The sequence below is a fragment of the Gilbertella persicaria genome (assembly GCF_025201335.1).
Source record: "Gilbertella persicaria strain CBS 190.32 chromosome Unknown B0P05scaffold_64, whole genome shotgun sequence".
NCBI lineage: Eukaryota > Fungi > Mucoromycota > Mucoromycetes > Mucorales > Choanephoraceae > Gilbertella > Gilbertella persicaria.
This window is the reverse complement of record NW_026252025.1, coordinates 103,725-128,624: the sequence shown is the minus strand read 5'-3', so window position 1 is coordinate 128,624 and position 24,900 is coordinate 103,725. Positions and strand designations below refer to the sequence as shown.

The 24,900-nt window shown below is 35.2% G+C and overlaps 10 protein-coding genes across 10 annotated transcripts; 5 read left to right on the top strand and 5 right to left on the bottom strand.

Annotated features, from left to right (window-relative positions):
* Nucleotides 1-1,527: 1,527 nt before the first annotated feature.
* On the top strand, nt 1,528-1,911 carry B0P05DRAFT_480015 (uncharacterized protein; the record flags this gene model as incomplete). The annotated part of the gene is made up of 1 exon (XM_051575100.1): nt 1,528-1,911. A coding segment is annotated over one exon (384 nt), but the record flags the coding sequence as incomplete, so codon positions are not given.
* A 41-nt stretch (nt 1,912-1,952) lies between these two features.
* On the top strand, nt 1,953-3,026 carry B0P05DRAFT_562398 (uncharacterized protein; the record flags this gene model as incomplete). The annotated part of the gene is made up of 3 exons (XM_051580589.1): nt 1,953-2,285; nt 2,306-2,606; nt 2,627-3,026. Coding segments are annotated over 3 exons (807 nt in total), but the record flags the coding sequence as incomplete, so codon positions are not given.
* Nucleotides 3,027-11,967: 8,941 nt separating this feature from the next.
* On the bottom strand, nt 11,968-12,776 carry B0P05DRAFT_479937 (4-dihydrotrisporin dehydrogenase; the record flags this gene model as incomplete). The annotated part of the gene is made up of 3 exons (XM_051575095.1): nt 11,968-12,385; nt 12,429-12,506; nt 12,565-12,776. 3 exons carry the CDS (start codon nt 12,774-12,776, stop codon nt 11,968-11,970), a joined length of 708 nt encoding a protein of 235 aa, XP_051430070.1.
* A 116-nt stretch (nt 12,777-12,892) lies between these two features.
* On the bottom strand, nt 12,893-14,086 carry B0P05DRAFT_581915 (D-isomer specific 2-hydroxyacid dehydrogenase; the record flags this gene model as incomplete). Its single annotated transcript, XM_051582148.1, has 6 exons — nt 12,893-13,110; nt 13,167-13,215; nt 13,264-13,566; nt 13,612-13,808; nt 13,851-13,913; nt 13,957-14,086. 6 exons carry the CDS (start codon nt 14,084-14,086, stop codon nt 12,893-12,895), a joined length of 960 nt encoding a protein of 319 aa, XP_051430069.1.
* Nucleotides 14,087-14,597: 511 nt separating this feature from the next.
* B0P05DRAFT_442010 (CCAAT binding transcription factor component) lies at nt 14,598-15,117 on the bottom strand (the record flags this gene model as incomplete). The annotated part of the gene is made up of 4 exons (XM_051573764.1): nt 14,598-14,703; nt 14,754-14,815; nt 14,926-14,940; nt 14,998-15,117. Coding segments are annotated over 4 exons (303 nt in total), but the record flags the coding sequence as incomplete, so codon positions are not given.
* Nucleotides 15,118-16,288: 1,171 nt separating this feature from the next.
* On the top strand, nt 16,289-17,506 carry B0P05DRAFT_447911 (putative integral membrane protein conserved region-domain-containing protein; the record flags this gene model as incomplete). The annotated part of the gene is made up of 1 exon (XM_051573838.1): nt 16,289-17,506. A coding segment is annotated over one exon (1,218 nt), but the record flags the coding sequence as incomplete, so codon positions are not given.
* A 540-nt stretch (nt 17,507-18,046) lies between these two features.
* On the bottom strand, nt 18,047-19,330 carry B0P05DRAFT_581913 (pyridoxal phosphate-dependent transferase; the record flags this gene model as incomplete). Its single annotated transcript, XM_051582147.1, has 4 exons — nt 18,047-18,461; nt 18,512-18,755; nt 18,853-19,153; nt 19,196-19,330. The coding sequence occupies 4 exons, from the start codon at nt 19,328-19,330 to the stop codon at nt 18,047-18,049; spliced, it is 1,095 nt and encodes a 364-aa protein (XP_051430066.1).
* A 731-nt stretch (nt 19,331-20,061) lies between these two features.
* B0P05DRAFT_575633 (uncharacterized protein) lies at nt 20,062-20,727 on the top strand (the record flags this gene model as incomplete). The annotated part of the gene is made up of 2 exons (XM_051581659.1): nt 20,062-20,272; nt 20,324-20,727. The coding sequence occupies 2 exons, from the start codon at nt 20,062-20,064 to the stop codon at nt 20,725-20,727; spliced, it is 615 nt and encodes a 204-aa protein (XP_051430065.1).
* A 198-nt stretch (nt 20,728-20,925) lies between these two features.
* On the top strand, nt 20,926-21,318 carry B0P05DRAFT_479938 (uncharacterized protein; the record flags this gene model as incomplete). The annotated part of the gene is made up of 1 exon (XM_051575096.1): nt 20,926-21,318. One exon carries the CDS (start codon nt 20,926-20,928, stop codon nt 21,316-21,318), a length of 393 nt encoding a protein of 130 aa, XP_051430064.1.
* A 484-nt stretch (nt 21,319-21,802) lies between these two features.
* Nucleotides 21,803-23,726, bottom strand: B0P05DRAFT_600462 (uncharacterized protein). The gene is made up of 4 exons (XM_051583229.1): nt 22,902-23,726; nt 22,740-22,842; nt 22,219-22,669; nt 21,803-22,178 (listed from the first exon to the last, which is right to left on the bottom strand). The coding sequence occupies exons 1-4, from the start codon at nt 23,653-23,655 to the stop codon at nt 21,816-21,818; spliced, it is 1,671 nt and encodes a 556-aa protein (XP_051430063.1). The 5' UTR covers nt 23,656-23,726; the 3' UTR covers nt 21,803-21,815.
* Between the last annotated feature and the right edge of the window lie 1,174 nt (nt 23,727-24,900).

Sequence of the window (24,900 nt, the reverse complement as noted above, 5' to 3'; positions counted from 1 at the left end):
CAATTGACTGTCTCCAATTGAAATGATTTGGTAAACAGTTTGACTTCAGCTTTAATCCAGTCCCAATTTCTCTGAGCAGTGTAATGTTTTCTCTGATTCTGGAGTTGCAGAACTAGTGTGTCCAAGAAAGCAGCTAATTGTTGTCTAAACTCTTTCTTTTTCGCTAAGTTTGGATTTGCCTTCCATGCACCTAGGCCTCTAGTGCTTGTAGCGAATTACAAAGAAAAAAATAATATCAGAATATGTAATCAATTTGAACTTCGATAACAATTATGCCGACATGACAAGTATGTCATTTGTGTACTCAAAAAAAAAAATTAGAAAAAATAAAAACCACTGCTTTAAAATAAATGAGAAATGTTTTCTGTAATGGCAAGAAGTAAAAAATAGGAGAATTTCTGATTTTCCTGTTCTAAATTAATAAAAAAGCATGATTTTCAATTTTTCTGTTTAAATTAATAAACGAGTCTACCGGATGATAATTTCACTGTTTTGATTTAAGAAAGAGATTACTGCCTGGTAGATTTGTTTTTATTTTAAAACAGAAAAATTGGGAAACAAGCTTTTTTTTTTAATTTTGAGCAGAAAAATTAGAAAATTCTACTTTTTTTTTAATTTTGAGCAAAAAATTAGAAAATTCTACTTTTTTTTATTCTTTTCATTGCAAAAAATTTTTTGATTTAATTTAGAAATCTAGTTTTTATTTATTTCTAAAAATTATTTTTTTTAGTACACAAATGGCATACTTGTAATTTCGGCATAACTGCTAATATTTCTGCTATTCTGAAAATGCTTTTCTTTTTCTTTTTTCTGACCCAAGCATAAATTTAGTGTTCAAACTCTTTCTAAGATTGTATAGCTCTACAAGCAGCTAGAGAGAAAAAAACATGGAAAGATTGTGACCATGCTTTGTGATCATGTGATGGGCTCAAAAAAAGAAAAAGAAAAGCATTTTCAGAATAGCAGAAATATTAGCAGTTATGCCGAAATTACAAGTATGCCATTTGTGTACTAAAAAAAATATTTTTAGAAATAAATAAAAACTAGATTTCTAAATTAAATCAAAAAATTTTTTGCAATGAAAAGAATAAAAAAAAGTAGAATTTTCTAATTTTTTTGCTCAAAATTAAAAAAAAAAGTAGAATTTTCTAATTTTTCTGCTCAAAATTAAAAAAAAAAGCTTGTTTCCCAATTTTTCTGTTTTAAAATAAAAACAAATCTACCAGGCAGTAATCTCTTTCTTAAATCAAAACAGTGAAATTATCATCCGGTAGACTCGTTTATTAATTTAAACAGAAAAATTGAAAATCATGCTTTTTTATTAATTTAGAACAGGAAAATCAGAAATTCTCCTATTTTTTACTTCTTGCCATTACAGAAAACATTTCTCATTTATTTTAAAGCAGTGGTTTTTATTTTTTCTAATTTTTTTTTTTGAGTACACAAATGACATACTTGTCATGTCGGCATAATTGTTATCGAAGTTCAAATTGATTACATATTCTGATATTATTTTTTTCTTTGTAATTCGCTACAAGCACTAGAGGCCTAGGTGCATGGAAGGCAAATCCAAACTTAGCGAAAAAGAAAGAGTTTAGACAACAATTAGCTGCTTTCTTGGACACACTAGTTCTGCAACTCCAGAATCAGAGAAAACATTACACTGCTCAGAGAAATTGGGACTGGATTAAAGCTGAAGTCAAACTGTTTACCAAATCATTTCAATTGGAGACAGTCAATTGGAGAAACAAACAGATTAAACGGTTACAACGTAAACGTAACAAAATCCTTCGGCATCAGAAACATCGTGGTATAGTGGATTGGACACTACCCATAGTAAAGAAACAGTTGGGAGCTTTGCAAGAGGAAGCTGCTGAAATAGACGCTCTGAGAGCGGGAAAGCGTTGGTGAGAACAATGCCTTTTTTTCTTTTTTTCTTTTTTTTTTTAGTACCAGAAGAGTTAATACAATACAGATTACCACGCGGTTACATACCAGATACAGATCAAATTAGCAGAATCGTAGCCCAGAATCAGTTTATTATTGATCTGATCACCACTTCGCTTCTGAGAGTTCCTTCAGGCACTTATAAGGCTGGCGACAATATGTTTATCGATGGCACAGAGTGTGAAGCTCTTTATATATCTCATTCATCAGATCTTGTAGACTTACCTCCTGTAGTAGCAGAAATACAACACACAGTGACACGCGAGTTTATGTGTCGAGCCATCCAGTACTGCCTGAATGTGTATAGGCGTTTCCACATTTTATCAATTTTATTCCTCGTCTGTACCTCAAAACAAAGCCCAAAACTCTGAAAGACCTCTTCAAATCTGTCCAAAACAAGTCTAACCTCTCAGAAACACCTTGCTGCCACTTCGCAACTAGTTGCTTCATGCTGACCAAACAGAGTATCGATCCTTTTATTGACAATCACGATACCAAGAAATTGGATCCTTTGGTTGTCTTTGTCCATTTCTTGAGTTCTGGCCAGCAAAACATAATCATTATTGACCGATGGGACGACCCAACTAATACAAAACTGTACTTTGTCACAATGGAAATGGTCAAAAATGACAGAAAAACAGAGAATGATAAAGCGAAGCGTTACAAACGATTTGTCAAGCAACACAAAATCAATTTGAGAAAATAATGACGACCGTTTTCGACAACCCCAGCCGAGCGCATCAATACGCAGAAGCAGGACGGCACTATAACGCAAGTCTTGAAGTACGACGCAATGAAGCAAGAATTAAACAATACACCTCCAGAAGCAACAACATCAATGTAGCTTCCTAAAGACTTTGACGGCGCTTCTAGTTCTATAAATTCCAAATACAAAGATTTGATTGCATTCATCGATGCTTGGGAGCAGAATAACAAAGGTCGAATGAATTGGTCTGCCTGTTGGGAAGATGGAAAGAAAAAAGGTCTGTTCAATGAGTACTCAAACACCCATAGCTTGAAGAATATATACCACAGAGCAAAAAATGATACCTAATCATCATTAGCACCGTTTATATGACAAATTAGTAATTAATGAAAAAATTATCAGTCAGGATTATCCCAATGTTTTATCGTAAAAAAAAATACAGTTTTCTCATATCCAAACTTTTTTTTGTGTGTGTTAATAACGATGTTGACGATGTTGACGATGTTGCAATCTGCATTTACTTTATCCTCTAAAGCTATGAGCTAAAGATATTTCTCTTCATCTACATACTAGTTTGAGTGAATTCATCAACCATTGACAAACGTAATGCAACAGGAATCTTGGAGTAAGAAATCATTTACAATTAAAAATAACTTTGTCTAATGAAAAAGGAAATTCTCTGAGATCAAAAGAAATACACCAGCTCTAGTTAGCTAATTCCAATAATTGCTTTTACCAAAGTAGACAAAAATAATGACATTTGTTTTCGAGAAAACGCCAAATTCCATAGATTTGACTATATCGTACACACAAAAATGTTTGGGTCAGAAATTGAATACAAAATTGGCTTTCAGTCGAAAAAGTGGTCGAGGGGTAGTAAAGCCGTCGTTTGTCAGAGATACGTAAGACTTTTACTATAACAATACATAGCGAGAAATGCCTCCATAGTGCTATAAAGTACTGTAAAAGTATCAATTTTGCAATACGTATATAAAAAGTGTATGCTATCGTCCAAAAGCGAGAATACATTTTCCATCTTTTTCTCACCTTTTTCATGGCAGCTTTATTGCACTTTTTACACCATTAAATGCGCCATACTAAGCTATATAGCTTTACTCAATGCATCTCTTGATTATTTCTTATAAACTCTGACACTTTTAACCAAATTAATGACTTTTACTACCCAGGACAAGCAGAAACAGAGAAGAAAATGTTGATGTTTGAAATATCCAGCCCTTCTCCTACAAGACATTTGATGCTTATCATGTCCAAAGATGCTCTCTTTGGACTCAAGAGTTTCCAAGGTTATGATAACTTCTACTTGTAAATACCTAAGCCATTGCTTAGAGGACATCTGTTACAAATGCCTGTCATTCTAGAGCCGAGATTCAACAGTTTCTCTCTTTTGATCTTGCTTTTACATACAACCCTTCAATAGAGCTATTAGTACACAATTAAAAAGAGTTATACACAGACAGCCTCTAAGCCAAAAAAAAAAAAAAAGAGGATCCTTATTTCTTTTTGTGGCAAATACTTGTTTATGATCAATAAGTAACATTGCAGCAATGATTAGCTACAGAATTTAGGGCTGCTGATTTAATGATAGTCAATAAGCCTGTTTTTTTTTGTAGCATACAACAAGTGAAGGACAGAGAAAAAAGAAAAATAATAGACGCGTTATCAATTATTTTAAATACTAGTGTATATACTTTATTGAATAAAAAGATAAAAAAGAAACTGGTACTTTAGCCAAATACTGTGAGTATTTGTTTCCAGGAACTAGGACGAGGACCTAAACCAGTTCAATTGAGTTCCCAAAAAGATGGTGCGCGTACGCACAAAGCCCCCAAATCCCAACTATAGTATTCACACTATCAAAAAAAATGGAATGCCTATCATTTTCAATAGATGATCCATTCAAACGAATGAATGGACGAACACTATATATAAAAAGCCATTACTCTGTCCAATAGTCGACCCTAAATGAATAGAGCTTGCCACGAATAGACAGATACCCCTTCAAAAGTGAAGCTTAACTTTAGAAAGACTACTCTAGCCATCAGACTAAAATAAGCCCCTCTAAAGGGCATTCACAAAAGAAAAGGCGAATGACTATCAATCCCAATAACCTTCACTACCGCTTTCTAGCACTATCACAGTAGCAAACGACCAAGACTGCTGCAATACCCTAATAGCCACACACACACAAAGAAATGAGACTACCAAGATACCACGAATAGGGTTAAACTTATTACTATCCGATAGGTTCCCCTCCCTCCCCACAAGTGAGAAGAAGGTGCCAAGAAAAGATAGTAGCCTTCCAGCGTTGGGAATATTTGGACTTGGACTGCCAGTGCGCATAACTAAGATGGAATACCCCCTCGGACAGGACCATAAGCTAACCCTCTACACGCGTCTGTTTTACTCTCTATCAAATTCGGCAAAGACCCGTTTAGTGAAAAAAAGGCAGACTATCTTGACAGAGAATGCACTTGTACCCAGGTGGTAAATCCCCCCCTCAAGTACGTTTGGTACATTATCCTGAAAGGACAGAAAACAAACACGCTGCAAAAGAAAGCAAAGAAAAAAGGGTGGAACCTGTTTTATATTCTGATAAGTTCCCTGACCATTATTCAGACTCAGTTATACTCAGTTAACTTTCTAAACCCCTGTTTTAAGGGCTTATTGAGGGCTTTAGAGGTATAGAGACTACATGATCGAATACAGAAACATATAATCTATGTTCTCCTAGTGTATTGAGTTGACACAGTAATAATAGTACTATTTTATGTAGCAATCTTTTTTTCATATAGCTGCATAATCATGGATTTTGTTTGCCGCCAAGGCTTACAAAGTAGCAGTATCAGACACATACAGCTGTACCTGGATCCAGCAATATAGTTTGAGCTATTGGCAAATAGAAAAAAGAATGCTGATCAAATTAGAGTGTGAGTCTGGTGCCCCAGATAAAAAGGAAATGGCATTTAAAATAGACAATCCTCCTTTTGTATGGTATTCATCATTTGCAATATCCAAAGCTACTCGCTTTGGCCTCAAAAATAGCATGTGTTATAATATAGTTTGTTCGTGTGTATTTTATACGTCAAAGAATACTACAAAGAGTACCCCTCTAATAGTCAGTATCCACTGAAATGGGCCTCCTTTGTACTGATTACAGTGTGCAATCAACTTTGAATGTAGATCTGAGAGGAATGCTCAAATCAAGTCGTCTTTATCATCTTAGTAGACTCGTTTTTTTTTTATCAGAAGCACCTAGACCTAACTCACCTCATTTCGGTTGGATCAGACCTACATTGGGTCATTCCAAAAATTATTGTTTTTTTCCATCTTCACGAACCTCTGTGGATCCTCCTGTGATGATCTGAGCACTTTTTAATACAGAATATAGTAAATAGTCTTTCATCATATAAATGAATAATCACTTATAGCGCTATACATCATAAATATAAAGTAAGTATTGTATAATGACAGTAAATAACGATAACTGGGATAATATGGATATTTACAAAAAGGAAACCATAATTGTACCTTTTAGATAACCAGGAGGACTAAAGGAGAATCTATATAGTCAACTCCCAGACACAAGCTGTCAAAGTGTCAAGTAATCAATAATCAATAATCAATAATCACAATTAGTCAATAAATCAGGTAGTATAAAAGACAACCTGGAAAAGATATATCTTAGAGGATTATCATTTATTTTTGTAATAAAGAAGTACTGAACAGTCTCACTGTATTTCTTTGCTTTCTTTTCTGTTTTCTATATTTCTTTTCACAACCTAAACACCACAACTGATATAGGCTAACTTAGAATCACATAGGCTGACACAGGCTGACATAGACTGATGTTGTGAACATATATGAATTCGTATGCGTAGATCAATAAATGATGATCATGGCAAAAGACCAGATCACATCTATGGCAATTGCAATGGATCTATAGTCACTGCATTCACTCATTCTACTAGAAGTACTACATCATCCTCATAGTCAGAGATTATGAACCTAGTGACTCTGTTATTATTAATGGCCCTCATAAAGTGACAGTTAGAGCTGACAACTTCCTCTAAAGGCATTTCTCTTAATTGCTCCTGATCTAACAAATCAATCTGCGGTCAAGAAGCTAATCCCAAAACAATATTTTGACCGAGAAGAAAAAGTATAAATGCCTCGACATTTTATAGCAATTGAAAAAGATAACATTTCTTTGGGAAATAAAAGCCTATACAAGTTCTAACGGACTTTCTCTGTGTTCTTACCTTTTCTCTTACTCTATATCTATTCTCTCTTGATCTCATAACAGTTGCTTTGTTCTATTTTAAACCAGGCTCACAGGTCAGCTACACCCTTCCTTTGCATAAATTTTAGCAAACTCGGATTAAGCAAGCGGCAGCTGAGAATCACTTCTGAAAAGCAACTACTAGCCGTTGACAACGTCTTCTCTTCCCAAATGACAACTGCTGCAATTCAATATCCTTATTGAATGCTCTTGATCATCAATTTTTTGGCTAGTTTCACTCTTGCAGCAGAATGGTTACGACAGTCATAGTAGCCATAGTAGCCATAGTAGCCATGGTAACCATAGTAGCCATGGTAACCATACACTACAGCGTGAGCAACTGCATTTTTCTTCCATCGCTTACGCTGTAGTGAAAACTCTATAAAAAAGTAACTAGAGCGATAGAGAAAATTATAGAAAGACTTGTATACCTTAGGCCTTCGTGGTCAGTGTGATGAACTTACCTAAAAAAAAAAAAAGAAAAAAAAACATTTTCAAACATCATAAAAATATTGACAGTTATGCCGAAATTACAACTATGCTGTTTGTGTACTCAAAAAAATATTTTTGAAAAATAATAAAAACTACTATTTCAAAATATAAACCACTACTTTAAAATAAATCAAAAATATTAAATTAGAAAAAAAAGCCTGCTTTTCAATTTTTCTGTCTTAAAATAAAAAACAAATCTACCAGGAGGAATCTCTTCTCTAAGCTAAAACAGTAAAATTATCATCTGGCAGACTCATTTATTTATTTAAAACAGAAAAATTGAAGAACAAGCTTTTTTTTAATTTAAAACAAAACAATCAGAAATTCCTTTCTTTTTTTTATTTTTTATCACTACTGAAAATGCTTTTGTTGTATTTTAAAAGTGGTTTTTATTTTTTCCTAAAAAATATTTTTTTGAATACACAAGTAGCATATTGTAATTTCGGCATAAAATTTTGCGGGATTTGAAAATACATATTTTTCTGTAAATCCATTGCATTCATGAAAAGTTCCTGATGTCTACGGCTATTTCGCGATTTTTTTTATGAATCTAGCTTTACTTTTGGCATAAATATCACATATTTTAGTGGCCATCTCATTTTCCATATCCTTGATCTGTGCTGGCGTTGGCCATACACGCCTCACTGTTGATGAGTCGCACAAATAGTCCAAGTTCATGAGAAAGGCAGCCCGACTAATCCATTCAATTACTACCTAATTAGTCTGACTATTACTTTAGAAAAAAACGCTCGAAACATTCATCAATAAACTTCTCCAGGGCCAAGCATCGTCCTCAGACACCGCTCAAGGTTGTAGTAAACCATCACGTATAATAGGCAATAGAACATAACAGAACAACTTCTAAGCAAGAGAAATTTATAGAGCAATATTCATCTGTGTAGTTTGATTATCAAGCCACATTTAGGCACAAATTGGTGATTTATAGCTACACCGAAAAATCATCAGTACACATTTTCATCTACATTATAGGCATTCAAAAAGATATAAATACGAGGACATTTTACTTAGAAAAAGGGATCAGTTAACTATTAATGAATTTGAAAGACTTGCTTCTCTTTATTAATACACTATGTTTTTTATTTCTTTTTTTCTACAAAGGTAGCTTTCGAGAATGCAAAAGTGCTCTTAACCAAACTCTTTGTCTTTCAGAGATTTGCAAATTATTTCCTTATAAAAACACTCAAGACTGACCGCTCTGTACTTTATTGAAGTAGCAAATGAACCTCTATATATTCGCTTTATCCCAAATTACCTCTATGTAATATTCTATCACAAACAATCTACCCCTTCCAACATCCAGCCAAATATTTCTATTTCTTCTCTGGTTCCAAACACATACCCAGGCTCACTATTAGATCAACGCTCTCCTGTCTATTCCTTTTTTGCTCTTATTCTCTTAAGATGTTTTTAGCTTAGCATAGTCATTCTTATGAATTGATCGAGTCCGAGCAGTCAAAGGCCACATTGGACCATGTGTTCAAAAGGACCTTTTTCTATAAGGTCAATAAATTAACAAATTTTGAGTATGAATTTGACAAGCTTAATACCAATGTACAAGTATGCTATTTGTGTCAACTGAAAAACATTTCTGGAAATAATTATTTTTAGGCAAAAAAAAAAAAAAAAAAAAAAATACACTCTCACCACAGCGTAACCGATTGCATTTTCTTCTGTTGATAAAAGAAATTTTGCATTTCTATATGTATAATTCTTCCATCACTTACGCTGTAGTGTCTTTGACTTTAAAAGAATTAGATTAAATAAAAAAAGATGAAGAAAAATTATTGTCAAAATTATTGTTAAAATTGTTGTCAAAATTGTTGTCAAAATTGTTGTCAAAAAATTAACGTAAATTTTGTATATATTGTCAAAAAAAAGGTCGTTTTTTTCTGTTTTTTATATCTATTACGGTAAGAAGCAAATTAATTTCGAAAATCCAAGACACATACATTTTTTCTACTATACTACTCATCCATGCTCCTTTATACTCGTTCTTGCTATTTCTTGCTATTAAATGGCGTTTAATCATGGGTAATAGGCCTTGAATGATTTCCAATCTTAAAGCTTTGTATTTGAGGTAGATTTATTCTGATTTTGAATGTATTATAACTTCAAGCATAATTACATATTAGAATTGCATCTCTGTAGTCTATCTGATGCTGTGGCTGTCTATCTTGTAGATATACATATATGTCTCAATAAATTTGATAGTCAATAAAATAATCGAAATGGCATGTGGTAACAAGAGAAAAATACTCTGGATTAGGCGTATACATGTGCATTAATTATTGGCGTTCTTCTCAAGATAACATACCACTGATTTCATTAAATCATGCAAATGATAGTGTACCTTTTGAGCTAGGTATACCTTTTACTATATAAAAACTCAGTAAAAAAAATTGGATTCGTAAGTATATGGCAGTTTATATTCGGTATATTAAGCGAAGTAGAGCTAAATACCTACTTAGTCCTAAACATATATCAAAATGGGCCTCTTTCCTCCCAGCTACAGTGTACAATACACTTTGAATGCAGATTTGAAAGCAGCGTTCAAATGAAGTTGATCTTCTCGTTTTATTAAACTCGTTTTCTTTTTATTAGAAGTACCTAGAAATATTCTCACCTCACGTAGGTTGGATCAGACCTACATTGGGATTAATCTGGCATTCCAAGAACTTTCGGTAAACTTTTTTTTTTTCATCTTCAAGAGCTCTTGAGAATCCTTATGGGCCAGAAGAACGAATTTCACACAACTACTAGACCAATGGTACCATTCGATTCCTAGACTCGAAACAACATGTTTCAAATAAAAAACGGACTGTTTTGACAATCTGGTTGTCGAGCAATAGTGCATCAAAAATTGATGCGTTTGAGTCCTAGATTGAGCATTCTTGCTCTGGATATCATATAAAGCTTAATAGCTATAGGCTTTTAAAGAAACATCACATACTGTTTTTAGCTTTAAGAAACATACAAAAGTAGCAATAAAGCTAGTTTATAATGCGGATTTGAAGTGTTTTTGTTTTGTAGCCGAATTTTATTTAAATATGTACAAAATTATTGTTTAATCACATATTGTAGAGAGGTAGGACGTGGAGGGACAGGAGTAAGGGATGACGAAGTAAGGATCATATAATAAACTGGGTTATTTAAGCAAGGAGTGATTTTTTGTAGCTAAAGCTATCTGATAAATTGCATCAGAAATGATACAGGAACGTTCAAAAGTAACTTTGAGAATTAATTTCTAATAAAATTTCCAGATATTTCATTGACCTATAGCAACGATGGATACAAGCTTGGAATGGTTTGCAATAGCAAGCGGAAGATTGAAAATTATCACTTTTTTTTATTGCTTCACGTAAAATAATGTAACCATCGCCAAGAGGTAGGCGCAAATTAAAAAGTGATAATACCAAAACAATCAAGTACGTCAAAATAAAACAAAGCGTCGGCCTATAACTGAAAGATATAAGGTAAGAATTAAATGAGCTATGTCATCTAGCTTCTTTGCCGTTAGAGACTTGCATAAATGTGTTTCTCTGCTACCAGTAGCTGCAGTTCTACATGAGTTTGTTTCAATAGTCTTTGGGACTCGAGGGTCACATTTCGAAAGAAAGCCTTGTCCAAGTGCCAAGGAGCTTTCAAATGAGCTGCAAAGAACGAGAAAGGTTTCATCCTATTTTTTTTTGACAGCTTGGAATAGATTTTGCTGAAGATCTCTCAGTTCTTTAAGAATCTCATTTATTGGCTTCCATTCAATGATTCGAGTAGAAGGATTGAAAGACATTAAACTGTCAACAAGATGACAGCGACTGGCTAGCGGAAGATATGGTCGATTTGGTATTACTGAGGGTACGATAGTGACTAAAGGCAAGATTAAGCATGTCTCACGATTCAGTTATATCGTGTAGAAATTGGGAAGAGTTTGGTCGAAAGTTGTCAAATCGAACATTTTTACGAGTAATACCCTTTGGATCGGAGAATATTTTAGCCGTTTTTTTTTTTTTTTTTTTACAAATTGCTTTTTTGCTCCATATTGATCCTGAAGACATTCTATATGTTAATAGACATAACTTAAAGATATTTAGAGTAATTATATGTGTATAAATAGGCTTTATACTACATTTATGTGCATAAACTGTTGTCTTTTTTTCACAGTTGAAGCATTTTTTCGCCTAGTACCCTTGTTGCATGAATAAACGACGTACTAACAAAATAGCTTGTCAAAAGACACTTGACCCATTGACTATGGTGAGTCTGGTGAGTTTGAAGACACGAGTTTTTGTCGAATTAACTTAATTTTCGTATTAATGAACTAATCGGCAATTGTTTAATTGAGATTTATAGCCCGAGTGCACAATGATACTCAAAGTAGAGATAGACAAACTAATTTTTTAAATAGCTGTCTCTTATGCTTAAACAAAAGTTTTTTTTTCTTTTACATTAGGCAATGTTATTTGGATTACAAAATAAGTGTCCTCAGTCCTTCTATTTTATGTAATCACCAATCAAGTTCTTTTCCGGTATATTCAAAGAAGCCGCCACAATCTTTTGCAATTGAGGTGCCCACTTTATGCAAAATACCATGTACGGATTCTTCTTGTGTAACGGGAGCATGATTACCTCCCATGTCTGTCTTGACCCAGCCAGGATGAATGGCAAAGACGATGAAGCCTTCAGGTTGCAGATGATTTGCCGTCAGTCTGGTCATCATGTTAAGTGCACTCTTAGATATACTATAGACAGGCCCTTGTCCAGACCCACGCGTTCCATCCATAGCAGAAACAGAGCCAAGTACCGAAGAGATATTGATGATCTTTTTTGTTTCTCGTAATTTCAGTAATGGGATCATGGCTTTTGTGACATCAGAAACGCCAAAAACATTAGTATTAAACACTTTAGTGTATTCTTCTCGAGGACTAAATAGAAAGTTATCAAAATATCACAGTAAGTCATACGTACGTTGTCTCGATGTTGTACTCGTTTGTACCGGCAATACCAGCATTGTTGATCAAGACATCGATACTTGAGGTGACTTTTCTGCGATTTTTTTAGCTGCTTCCTGAATAACATGAGCCGCTTTTTTCAAATCCGGAACTGGTCCAATACCTGTATAGAAGATGTATGTGTAATGTCAATAGTAATAGGAAAAATCTGTTGTTTATTTGCCTGGATCAAATCCTGTAGCTCGATTGAACTTTCAGGATTTCTTGCACAAGCAAAGACAATGGCATCTCTCTTCACAAGTTGTTTCACAAATGCTAGACCAATCCCTCTAGAAGCACCAGTAACAACATATATTAAAGACATTTTTCTTAAGAAATTAAAGAATGAAGTAGAAAAAAAGATCAATTCATGTTGACTCATCCTTTTATTCGAATGCCGCAGAAAGCATCCAAAATGGTAACAAGTTCCCTAAATAGAAACTACAAAGAGTAAGGAAGTGGTTTATCGTTTATACCTGCCAAAATGTTCTCAAGTGTCATATTGGCCATATTTTCTCTTGTTTCTATTGTGGCACTTCCTACATGAGGAAGAATCAAACAATTAGGAAAACTGTATAATTTATGCGTAGGAGGAAGAGGTTCGGGTGTTGTAACATCCAAACCAACAGAGCCAATCAAGTTGTTTTCCAGTGCACTAACTAAGAAAGAGAGTTAGGCATGATTATAAGGATTCCCCCCTCTTCTTTTCTTTTACCTAAATCAGCTTGATTGACTATACCACCACGAGCTGAATTAATAAAGACCTACGGATCCATAGATTAGCTTTACTTTTTCTAGCACAATTGACTTACAGCCGTCTTTTTCATTTTTGAAAAAGCAGAATAGTCAAACAAATCCTGTGTTTCCTTTGTTAAGGCACAACAAACAATTACAACATCTGATTCTTTCAGTAGTGTGTCAAATGAAACATATTCTGCTCCAAGGCGTTTCTCGGCCTCAAGCTTTTGACTACGTCCAGAATAAACAATACGAGAAATACCAAACGCTTTTAAACGTTGAGCAGTTGCTTCACCAATGCGACCAAGACCAACAATACCCAATGTCTTGTTCGTAAATTGTGATCCACATAACCATGTAGGACTCCATTTCCCCCACTACTTGTATTAGAAAGATATGGTTATCGTTATAAAACCACATACTGTTCCATCTTGTGCTGCATTAATACTCTCTTTGATTCTACGTGATGCCCCCAAGGTCAACAGAACCGTCAGGTCAGCAGTAGCATCTGTTAATACATCAGGTGTGTATCCAAGTTTAATATTTCTTGCTTTGACAGCAGCAACATCAATATGATCATAACCCACACTCATGGTAGCAATCACCTTTAATTGAGGACCTTAGGAACGTGTCAACATATATCTTTTTGAATGACATTTACCTGCTACATCCAATAACTCATTATCAATCTTTTCAGTCAATAAACAGAACAACGCGTCAACACCTATTGAAGTTGTTTATTTATGCAAATTCACTTTTATACTTGCCCTGGACTTTTTCAAGCAGGACATCTCTTGGAATAGTAATATCCTGTTCCCACTGAATAAGCTCAAAGTCTTGCTTTAATAACCGAGCCTGTGTCTGAGGAGGCAGTATTCTAGTAACAAGTACTTTCATATTTAAAAAGAGAAAAAAAAAAAAAAAAAAGAGAGAGAGAGAGGAAAGTGTGTGTGTTCACACGTACAAAATACGTGACTTTTAACATTTCTATTTTCTGTTTATTAGAAATCTAAATTAAGATTGGTCTGCTTTAGACTTTTGGTCCGTTTCATAGGCAGGGTGTGGTTGTTGTGGTTGTGGCGGTTGCTGTTGTGCTGGTGCTTGAGGTTGAGCTTGTGGCGGTTGCTGTTGTTGTTGTTGCTGTTGTTGTTGTTGTTGAGCAAATTGGAATTGCATTTGATATTGTTGGACTTGTTCAGTTGTGAATTGCTATTTGATATGTAAATATAGGATATACTGAATAATGTATTACCTGAGGCAAAGAAGAATAATAAGATCCAGGATCAATTTGAGCAGATGCATATTGTGGCTGGTAGTAAGCAGCGGCAGCGGCAGCAGCAGCAGCGTTATTGTTAGCAGTATAAGCAGATTGATCATAAACAGCAGTACTTGATTTAGCGGCTTCTTCTCTTGGTACAATATCAATCAAAAAATCACACATGTCTGTTTTACTTATTGCGGTAGCAATGTCTGAACGTTGTAAAGTTCGACGTTTGTTTTCCTCGGCATGAACCCTAACATTGAATAAGAAAAAAAAATTTTTTTTTTAGCTTATCTATTTTACCATGCTCTCTTAGTTAACTCGGTAATAAATATTTCACATCCTTTAGCAAATAAGATTGGAGCCTTTCATAAGCCAATGATATTAAGAAGCAATGCAAAAAATAAAAATAAATAAAAATTAATTCATGCTCTTTCTTTCCTCTTTGTTTTCTCTTTTTTGTTTCTTTCTTTACCTCTGCACTAATCATCTACATCATTTTTAAACGATTATTTCGCGCACACAGGAGATTTTTTTAATAACTTACCTTTACGTCTTGGTCAGTCTTCATGACTTTTTTAATACGCGCCAAAGGAAGAGGGTGATTCTTGAAGTCCGAGTCAAACTTATCAGCATTATGCATTTCTTCTAACCAGAATTTGCCCAAATCAAACACGGGTTGACCACCGGGAGCAGTGGTTGTACTGAGCTGTTGATATGCCCCAGCGTGCTGTTGTTGCTGCTGGTGAGGTTGAACAGCATGGTGTGTATCTTCGTGAGGTTGTTGACTTGCCATAGCTATTAAAAAAGGGTTTTTTTATATCGTAATTGAGCAAAAGGAAAAAAAACAAAAGGAAAAAAAAGTATTTTAAACCAATGATAAACGCGATTCGCCGTTCCATCAGGCTGTGACTGTTAAATAGACGTCACAATCATCATGAGTGGAGTTGAGAAAGACAGAGGAACCTGCATGATAGACTATGCTCAAGAGATTCTTTGTCTCAAGTAGTCGATAGAACCTTGAGGCTTGAGATTCATTGTGTCTAAAGACCGAGAGATTCTTTTCTGTATCGCTCAATTTATTTATATTAGGCTAAAGACTTGCCAGCCTTACTCTTGAGAGAAGACTTCCTGATATACAATGCCGATACATAGCTTTGCTGCATATGCCAATGTTTTTGGAGGTCTTGATTTATCCATGTGCAAGAGAGCAAAACTCTCAGAGATATTTAGATAGTATGATTTAATGACATGCAGAAAGGCTGAGTCATAGCTACAAGCACTGCTTGTTTTTGCTTTTCTTGCATTCCACACAATGACATAAGGTGCATAAGTCGAATACTTGATCTTTCGCTACTTATGCATATGTTGGCCAAAACAGCCTCCTCCTCTTTAGCAAAAATATACATGCATATGTCCTTTGGAATAAGAGCTTCAAGCCGGGTACTCATTTAGGCTGATAGATCATCTTTTTCGTATTGTAAGAGGGGTCCAGTACCCTTTTAAGGGAAAAGGTTTAGCTCAGACAGCATATAAACAAAACTCAAAATATGAATACAACGCTTTCTTCCCTTTTCCCCTTATTTCTATCTACTTCAAAGCTGTTTTCATATGTCCTTGATATCAACATAAACCAAGTGAAATCAATGCTACATAGATTTCAAACATAAAACAAAGCAGCAATATATGAAATAAAACAACAAATAATATGCATGACAAGAAAAAAGCCTATTTTCGTGTAACTTATGCAAATGATGTAAAAATTAGTCTCTCTGTTATCTCTTTCTTTCCTTTTTTCTTCTATATGTCATGGTAATAATATGATCAGTTATTATTTGTCTTTGCTCCTTGCTTATCTTATTGGAGGCATGACTTTGATTCCACTTGTATTGTGCGTTTTGTATTTCAGTACACAGAAAAAACACGTTGAAAGAACAGTCGATGTCTTGGAAAACCAAAAGGACGAGTTCTATAAAGTGGGCTGGCTTCAAGTGGATCATATCCATACACTAGGTAAAGCCACGTCCATTGGGACTATTGTGAAGTCTTATCTTTCTAGCAAACATCCTACACCTCCTTACTTTGCTGTACTCAAGTTCAACACATTATATTTGTACGATTCAGAACTTCAGTTAGACTGTAAAGGCATTATTCATGTCAATAACCACACGGTACACATATACCCCTATGGACTCAAGGACCACGAACTCTTCTCTAAATCAAGTCGCATCTTACTCAAAAAGAAGAAACGGTTGTTCTTGGAAGATACCCAACAACAAAAAGAATATTATCTTAACTGCAGTCGAAGTGTGGATAAAGAAGATTGGTATTTTGCCCTGTTAAAAGCCAATAAACCCTCTTTACAAGCAACAGAACCGAAAGATGCGACTGTGTTTGATCAAGATGCCATGAATCATTTGATATCTACCATTCATAGCAACCCAAGTCAGTTTGAAATGCAATGGTTTAATGCACTTTTGGGTCGTATCTTTCTAGGCATTTACAAGACAGAACGTACTAAATCATTCTTTTACAACAAAATTTTGTCTAAAATTGAAAAACTCAATGCACGCCGACCACCCTTTTTAGAGGAGATTTCGTTGCGTTCAGTGGATGGGGGCCATGGTCCTCCTCAGATCACCCAACCTCGATTTATTCATCTAAGTCCTCAAGGCGAATATACAGGCGACGTTCAATTATCATATGACGGTCATTTTCGTGTGGAACTCGAGACTGTCTTAACATGGAAATACTCTGACAGATTGCCCCCGATCCGTATTGATCTCGTACTGGCCATCACCCTCAAATCCATTGAAGGCAAACTGATGATCAAAATCAAAGAACCACCTACCAACCGTGCCTGGCTAGGGTTCTATCGCAAACCCAAGATGGAATGGATCGTGGAACCTGTGGTTTGGGAAAAACGTATTGGATTCTCTGTTGTCAGTAAAGCTATTCAGACCAAGATAGAGGAGATCTTGGCAGAAACACTTGTGTTACCCAACATGGATGATATGGTCTTTTTCCAGACAGATGGCGTGGGTGGTATTTTTGAACATCCTACTGTCACAAAAGAAACGCCGCCAGATACGTCTTATCCATCCCTTTTGGAACTTTATTCGTCTCCTTCAGAACTCGTTGTGACAGCAGATCATTTTAGTACCAGTGCGTCTTCTGTTGTTACACCGCCTCCTTCTGTCAAGAAACGATGGTTCAGACGAAACTCAGTGTATCAAGAGGAAGTAGACATCTCTTCTGATTCAGACACACCTTCACAAAAGACACTGAAATCCGTCATGCTTCAGAATGATTCACAGGCTAATGAAAAAAAAAACAAGCGCAAGACATCCTCCAGTCATAGCATTCGACATCAATTTCTCACAACCCATGTGGATCATTCCGTCCACTCTATAGATACGCCTCAACAAAAAGAAAACGAATCCGCTGCTGTACGTTCGCTTTTGTTAAGTAAACAAATGTTAGAACAAACACGGGCTCGGTCTAAATCCCTTCCGAGCACAGGTATTTCTCAAATCAATGTTGTCAATGAAAAAGAAGAAGAGAATGATTTGGGCAAAAGATAAACCTTTTTTTTTTTATGTTTGTACCGTGGCTGTGGGATAAGCGCTTTCAACAGAAACGTCAACGACATGCGTGGGAGGAATGAATCCAGACTTGTGTTTTGCTTGAACTAATTCTGTTGCCACTTGAATAAAATCGTCTACAGCTTTTTCTGTGATTTGATAATGCAAAACAAGGCGTGTTGTTGTGCTGGGGTTGCTAAAGATCTTGATGTTTTTCAGCTTGAGTGCTTCTGCAAAATCAGCTATTGTGAGACCTGTACGAGACGTGTCAATAAAGATCATGTTGGTCTCTACAGGTAATAGGATTTGAACACCAAGGGATTGGAGGCTTGTTCCGAGTTTTCGGGCCAAGGCGTGTGTTTCTGGCATGGTGGGAACGACGGTATTAATACAGTGGCGAGCTGCAGTAGCTAACATGCCTGCTTGTCTATAGATGCCAACATGAGTTTCTAAAAAAAACGAAATAAATATACTTGCCTCCATCCTGCACCCATCATTTTACGAATGTGACGAGCACGAGTAATGAGTTCTTTTGTACCAGTCAAGATAGAACCAATAGGTGCACCAGCACCCTTGGATAAGCAGATGGAGATAGTATCAAAGTATTTTCCGTATTCAATTAAAGGAGTTTTAGTTTCTTGAGAAGCATTCCAGAGACGAGCACCATCCATATGCATAAAAACATTATTTGCGCGGGCAACATCATGAATTTTACGGATTTCTTCAATTGGCATGATGGTACCACTTAATGTGTTTTCCAAAGAGATCACTATCATTATCCTTTAGAAAACATGTATGAGATTGCATCTTCGTTTTACCTTTGGTAGGTGCACCGCAGAGATAATCCTTGTTGATACGGCTTTCAACTTCCTGAGCCGTCATATAAGTTCCTCTAGCAACAACAGGGACTACATTGGCTTGAGAATGGTATGAAATACCACCGCATTCATAATTAAATACATGAGAACGAGAATCACAGAGGACAGAATGAGGAGGTTGGAACAAGAGACAACGAAGACCGAGTTGATTTGAGAGTGTACCACTGACACAGAACAAGGCTGCTTCATGTCCCATTAATTCAGCTACATAGTCCTCTAATGCTTTACAATCTTCGTCTGTCTAATCATGATGAATGAATTGATAGATCCTTTTCAGACTTACTTGATACACATCATCACCGCGGGAAGCAGCCTTCATGATATCAAACATCTCATCTGTTGGAATGGTGGCTGTATCGCTTGTAAAGTCATAAACAAATGGCTTTTCGGTATTTAAGCAAGTACTCAATGGTGACATTTTAATTGAAGAGTAGAGAAAGAGATGGAGATGAATTGAAAGCGGGATTTAATCTGTTTAGTGCTTTAAAAAAAATTTTTTTTCTGCTTTTTATATATCGTCTTGATTTAAAGAAACAAACTTTACGGTTTTTCTCACGGTGAACATAGCACAAAAGTTAACATAAAAATAAACCTCGGAATCAGTACTTTTTTGTACAAAAAAATTAAAATGTCAAAAAGAAAAGATATACGCCGCTTTGTCTGTTGCTTTCTCTCTTTATCGATTATTGAATGACTCATTGTTGAGATTAGAATAACATGTCTAAAACGAGAAAAAAAAGCCATGTAGAATTTTTTTTGTTGTCTAGATCCTTTTTTTTTTTTTTTTTTTACAAAACACTTCCAATAATGAAATGAATTGTCTTTTATGAATTTTTTTTTCTTTCTTGACGGAGAGAGATAAATGGGTTGCATGTATTACAACCAAACCCATATTTTATTTAACACTTTTGTCTAGTTCAAAAAAGGAAATCATTTAATAGGTTCAGGCACAATTTTACCTTCTTTGTCATGAAACAATCAATCACAGCATGCACCTCTTTTTTATGAAAAGTACAAATAAAAAAGATTTCCCTTTACCGGGAATCAATATATCCTGCCAATAAGTTAAAGTAACACTAAGCTAACTTGCATTTAAATAACAACTTTTTTTTCTTCCACTTCTTTTTTTTTTTACTCCCTTTTTTCAATATGTTATTCCCATCCTTTTATACACTCTTTATCTTATTTATTGCAGTATCAACAGCCATTCCTGTTCAACATCATTTTCATATCAATGAAGAATTAACTTCTCATTATACTGCTATTGTAGACAGAATCACTGAATCTACTATTCATGAAATTATTGAAACTGCACCAGAGACATTCCTTACTATTCATCAACTTCAATTTACAGGGAAAGGTAAGCCTACGGAATAAAGAAGAGAGGGCAACACTGACTTTATCTTTGGAGATTACTGCAGAACATCCCTTATTTTATTTATCGATACACTTGAACAACGACTAAACCAAATTAAGACTGAATTAATATTTGCTGTTCAGCCTTCTCTTCAAGCAATAAATGAACCTAAACACAGTCTTGAACTCAACAGTCGTCTCAGCCATCAATTAGGCCTTGTTCTGAACCCTATCGAGACAGCCCATCAAATTATCAATCAAGTCTATGCTCAACACAATCCACCTATGAATATTGTTTGGAAAATCATACGTTTATTTATCGATCAACACTGGGCTCAAACACTCCAACATGAAGCCAATGAGTCTTTGGCTTTACAAGCCTGGTTATGTTCCTGGTTAAGTGATATTGAGTTTAGTTTAAAAGATGAATTTGATACCAATTTGTACATTTCACAATAAATGGCTTATTTAGCAACAAGAACTGAATTTGACCAATGCCTGTTGGTATTTTATGAACAAACCAATGCTTGCGAGTCTGAATATGTCAAATGGACATTGGAAACATCGCACGATATTGTGAGTATATAGATAATGAGTTCAACGTATTGATCTTGTTAGATGAAACAGAGATTCCTTAAAAGAATCAGTTTGGTATGGATGGACCTGCCATCAGATGCTCTTGATGCAGATACATCTGTAACCGAAGTTGATGATCCCACTGTTGTAGTAGATACGCACACAAAACAAGCGATTCAGTTTGAACACCATATTGTCTATTCGACTTCATATCAAGTACCTGTTCTTTATTTCAAAGCAACTCATTTAGATGGTACACCCTTATCACCACAGCACATAGATAGACTAAGCCAAGCCAGGTTGTCTCAGTTAGACCACCCTGTCCTCGGTACTCCCTTTTGGTATATTCACCCTTGCGATACACGCATTGCCATGAGCACATTCAAATTCAAACGAGAAGATTATATCAAGACATGGCTATCTCTCTTTGGTCCTCTTGTTCAATGTCCATTATCATTGGCTTTATTCGCATAAAAAATACATACGTGTGTGAAAATAGTATCACCTCTTTTTTTTTTTGTCTCTTTCTTTCTTCTTTTTCAAAATGAATAACAATACAATCAAGTGGTGGTGGAAAAAGGCCCCTCCTTCAGACCCAGTTATACCTTCTGTTGCTTGTTCTTTAAAGGGTACTGATGAAGACAGTTCACTTTATTCTTTACCTGCCTCTACCCGAGCTCAACATACAAAGTCAGAATACTCTGGTCAGTTTAGTTCTGATGTAGAATCAACAGCGTCTATTATAAGTAAACCATGGATATCCAAAAACATCATTTCACCCGACCAAGAACAAAAGGAAGAATACACTCTACCTGAAAAAAAGTCCAATTTAGCAGACAAGCTAAAAGTAATGAAATAATGATATTTACACAAAACACTCATCTTTATATATATAATAGGGTTTAGGTCGATTTGTAGGCAATAAACCATCTGATAAACGAAGAAAAAGTGTAGGATGAAATAAACTGTATTTACATATGAATCCAATCAGGTAGTTTGGGTAAAGTAGTAAGCATGACTGTTAAGAGAGTGACCCATTTATTGAGTTCATCCACAGATTCACAACTGAACTGGATCTGCTGTTCACCAAACAACAGCTGAAATCGATTTGTGAGACTGATTGGCCTGCCATTGTCTTGTTGAATGGATTCGAGCTCATGTATCAGTGTATCTGGCTTTAAGAGTGGGTATTGATAAGCAGGTCTTTCAGACATAATTCGGTTTTCACATATCAGTCGTGTCGCTCTTGACAGTGGTATTTTGTACAAGGGCTCATCTTGATCATAAGCAATCAAATCAGCTCCTTTTAAGACAAAATAGCAGTATTTGGGTGTCTAAATGATATGAGAAAAGATAGACTTTGAAAGAACTTACCTCTGTATTGCCTCCAAGTTGTGTTAAATAGCCTGATTGCCATTCAGTCTGATAAAAGCGTTTTGCAAGTGTAGCTTCTATGGCTTCTTGCATATCGTGTGGCACATAATTCATTTCTTCTTTCATTTTCACACCAAGACATTGAATCACAATCTTGCCTACTGCCTTTTCTTTTGCTATTGACTGCGGTCTTTTTTTAATGATAGACGATGTTCTTTTGAGTAATGAACTGGGTTCTGTTGAATACCAATTGTTGACTAACATTAATGCTGCTATGTTGGATGAGTCTATAAACTGGTCTGCTTGAAACACTGTTTGACAGACAGACCCGTCTTTTTCATGTACATAACGATAAAGATCTAAAGTAGGCTTTATCTTGTGATACCATGTTGTGTTCTTTCGAGTGATATGGAGTGTAATGGCTACTTGTTCATTAGGATCAACATCATCACTATAAAAGATATATATATATATATATATGCGTTTAGTTCTCTACTGTCTCTGTTCGTATCTTAACTTGCATTCTCATTTCATGCTGAAAATGAAGGTTATGCCTTAATGATTGATGAGGGGATTTGGTTTCTTTGTCTTTATATCTTATTGTGCAATAAATATCGATGTTATCTGTAGAGCCATGATGGGATGAATGACATGTTGTATGTATATATATATATATTTTTTACCATTCTCTATAGGAAGATCAAGGTTATCTACTTGAATTACTTTAACAAAAAGAGAATGTCTTGTTTGTTTTTCTATCGGTTTATCATATGGAATACATATTGGATCATCATCTGATAATGTTGTTTCAAGGGAAAGAGTGTCTTGTTGGCCAGCAACTTCCTCTTCCTCTTCCTCTTCCTCTTCTTCTTCTTCTTCTTCTTCTTCTTCTTCTTCTTCTTCTTCATCTGTATCTATGATTAATAAACTTTTATTTGTTGAAGATGAAGAAGGTGTATCTCTTCCAGGTATATGCTGTAGTAAGTGAGGATAGAGGGCCATTTCTCGTTGAATGGATTCTGCAATCAATTGTTCTGTCATTTCCAGGGACCTGAGGGTAGGCAATGATGGCTGCCTTGTCAAGCTATGTTTAGCAAATGGATACCAATATTCTGGTTTTATGGCTGGTTGTTTATGTCGTCTAGACTGCTTTCGTTGTTGCAGAGCATCATAACTTTCCTTTTTTGAGATACGTTCAACTTGAAATGATATATCTGATGAAGAAGATGAAGAAGAAGAATAAGCAGGAATAGTTTGGATCTGAATATCATCTAGATTGAAAGTGACACGTCGTTTTGATTTTCTTTCTTGTGTTGAGGGTTGAGAAGTAGGAATAAATGTGCTGGATCGAATAGCCAAGTCTGCAACAACAATGCTCGCAGCAAAATCTTGTCCAATCATTGATTCATTACTACTGCTTGTGTCAAGGGTTGACATACTACAAACAAAAGAAAGGAAAAGAAAAAAAAAAATGAAAGAAAAATATTCATCAATATAAAAATAAAAAGGCGCTTCGTGTAACTCTTTTAAATGCACTCAGTTGATCTTGAAGAGTAAATACATTGCTAAATACAGCATTTCCAGAAATAGATTGCACACTGAATGAAGAAGACGTGTAGATATAGTTGTTAGAGTATTTTTACAGTGTTCTTTTAATGAATCACTGGTTTCATTTGTATTGTTATAAAGCGGTCAATTAGAATTATCCTCTTATTATACAATGCTTTTTTCTTTCTCAAGAAATGCACATTTACGCAAAAGTGATCCCTTTTTGGAGTGAAAGAAGTCTTTCATCAAAGGTCAAAAAATACATTTAATAAGAAAAATCTTCTACAGACGGAAGAAAAGTACTACAGTGTGAATCTGTTTTCACGACGATTTTCGTTGTCTCCTACTTCAATGCACAAGAACCCTCAATTCACATTCATTTGAAATGCATATCTACAAAATAGCAAAAGAATTGGAAGGAAGAAGAACAAAAGCTGGATGTTGCTAAAAAAAGTCTAGTATGTACATATCAAACAATTCATGGACTCAGCATTCTTGACCGAAAACAATGTGTCAGAGGCAGTTAATTTAATCAAAAGACTTATTGTCTAAAGTGTGCAAGTACACTGTGCTCTTTGATTATTTTAGTCCTGCTGATTTCAACAAGTGATGTACTGACAAGAAACTTGGCTTTTTAGAAGCACAAATTAAACGAAGAAAAAGAAAGAGTCCCTCTTCATTGTTTGTCTATATTTCTGATGCTTTCTTAACTGAAGGTGTTCTTTAACATACACCAGACTAATTCTAGAAATGGTGTACAAAGAGATCCCCTTTGCGTTTCAGGCCTATTAAAAGACAATCATAGGCCTAATTTTATTGGACGTGTTTTGAATTAATATAAACATTCTGCGTCATTCATGGGCACGTGGTTTGTATTGTTTGTCCGAATAGAAACCAAGTGTGTTGATCAATGTAGGCTTAAGCTATAAACACTATTTTTCTTTGACACTTTTGGCTTCTGTTCACTTGAAACCCGTAAAGAGAAAGAGTCTACTGTGTAAAAAAGTAAAGTTGTTAAAATATTATTTGAAAATAAGCGCATTTCATAGTATTCAATGAGTTTACCTGGATTTGTTGTTGAATTGCCATCGAGACAAAAATGAGTAGAGAAAATTTTCATGTCGCGAGCATTCG

Excerpts from the sequence above, each read along its gene's own strand:
- B0P05DRAFT_600462 (XM_051583229.1), bottom strand. The coding sequence starts at position 23,655 with ATGTCAACCCTTGACACAAGCAGTAGTAATGAATCAATGATTGGACAA. Across the intron at positions 22,843-22,901 it reads TGATCTTCCTATAGAGAATG|ATAACATCGATATTTATTGC; the intron begins GTAAAAAATATA and ends ATGGCTCTACAG. Across the intron at positions 22,179-22,218 it reads AACTTGGAGGCAATACAGAG|ACACCCAAATACTGCTATTT; the intron begins GTAAGTTCTTTC and ends CATATCATTTAG.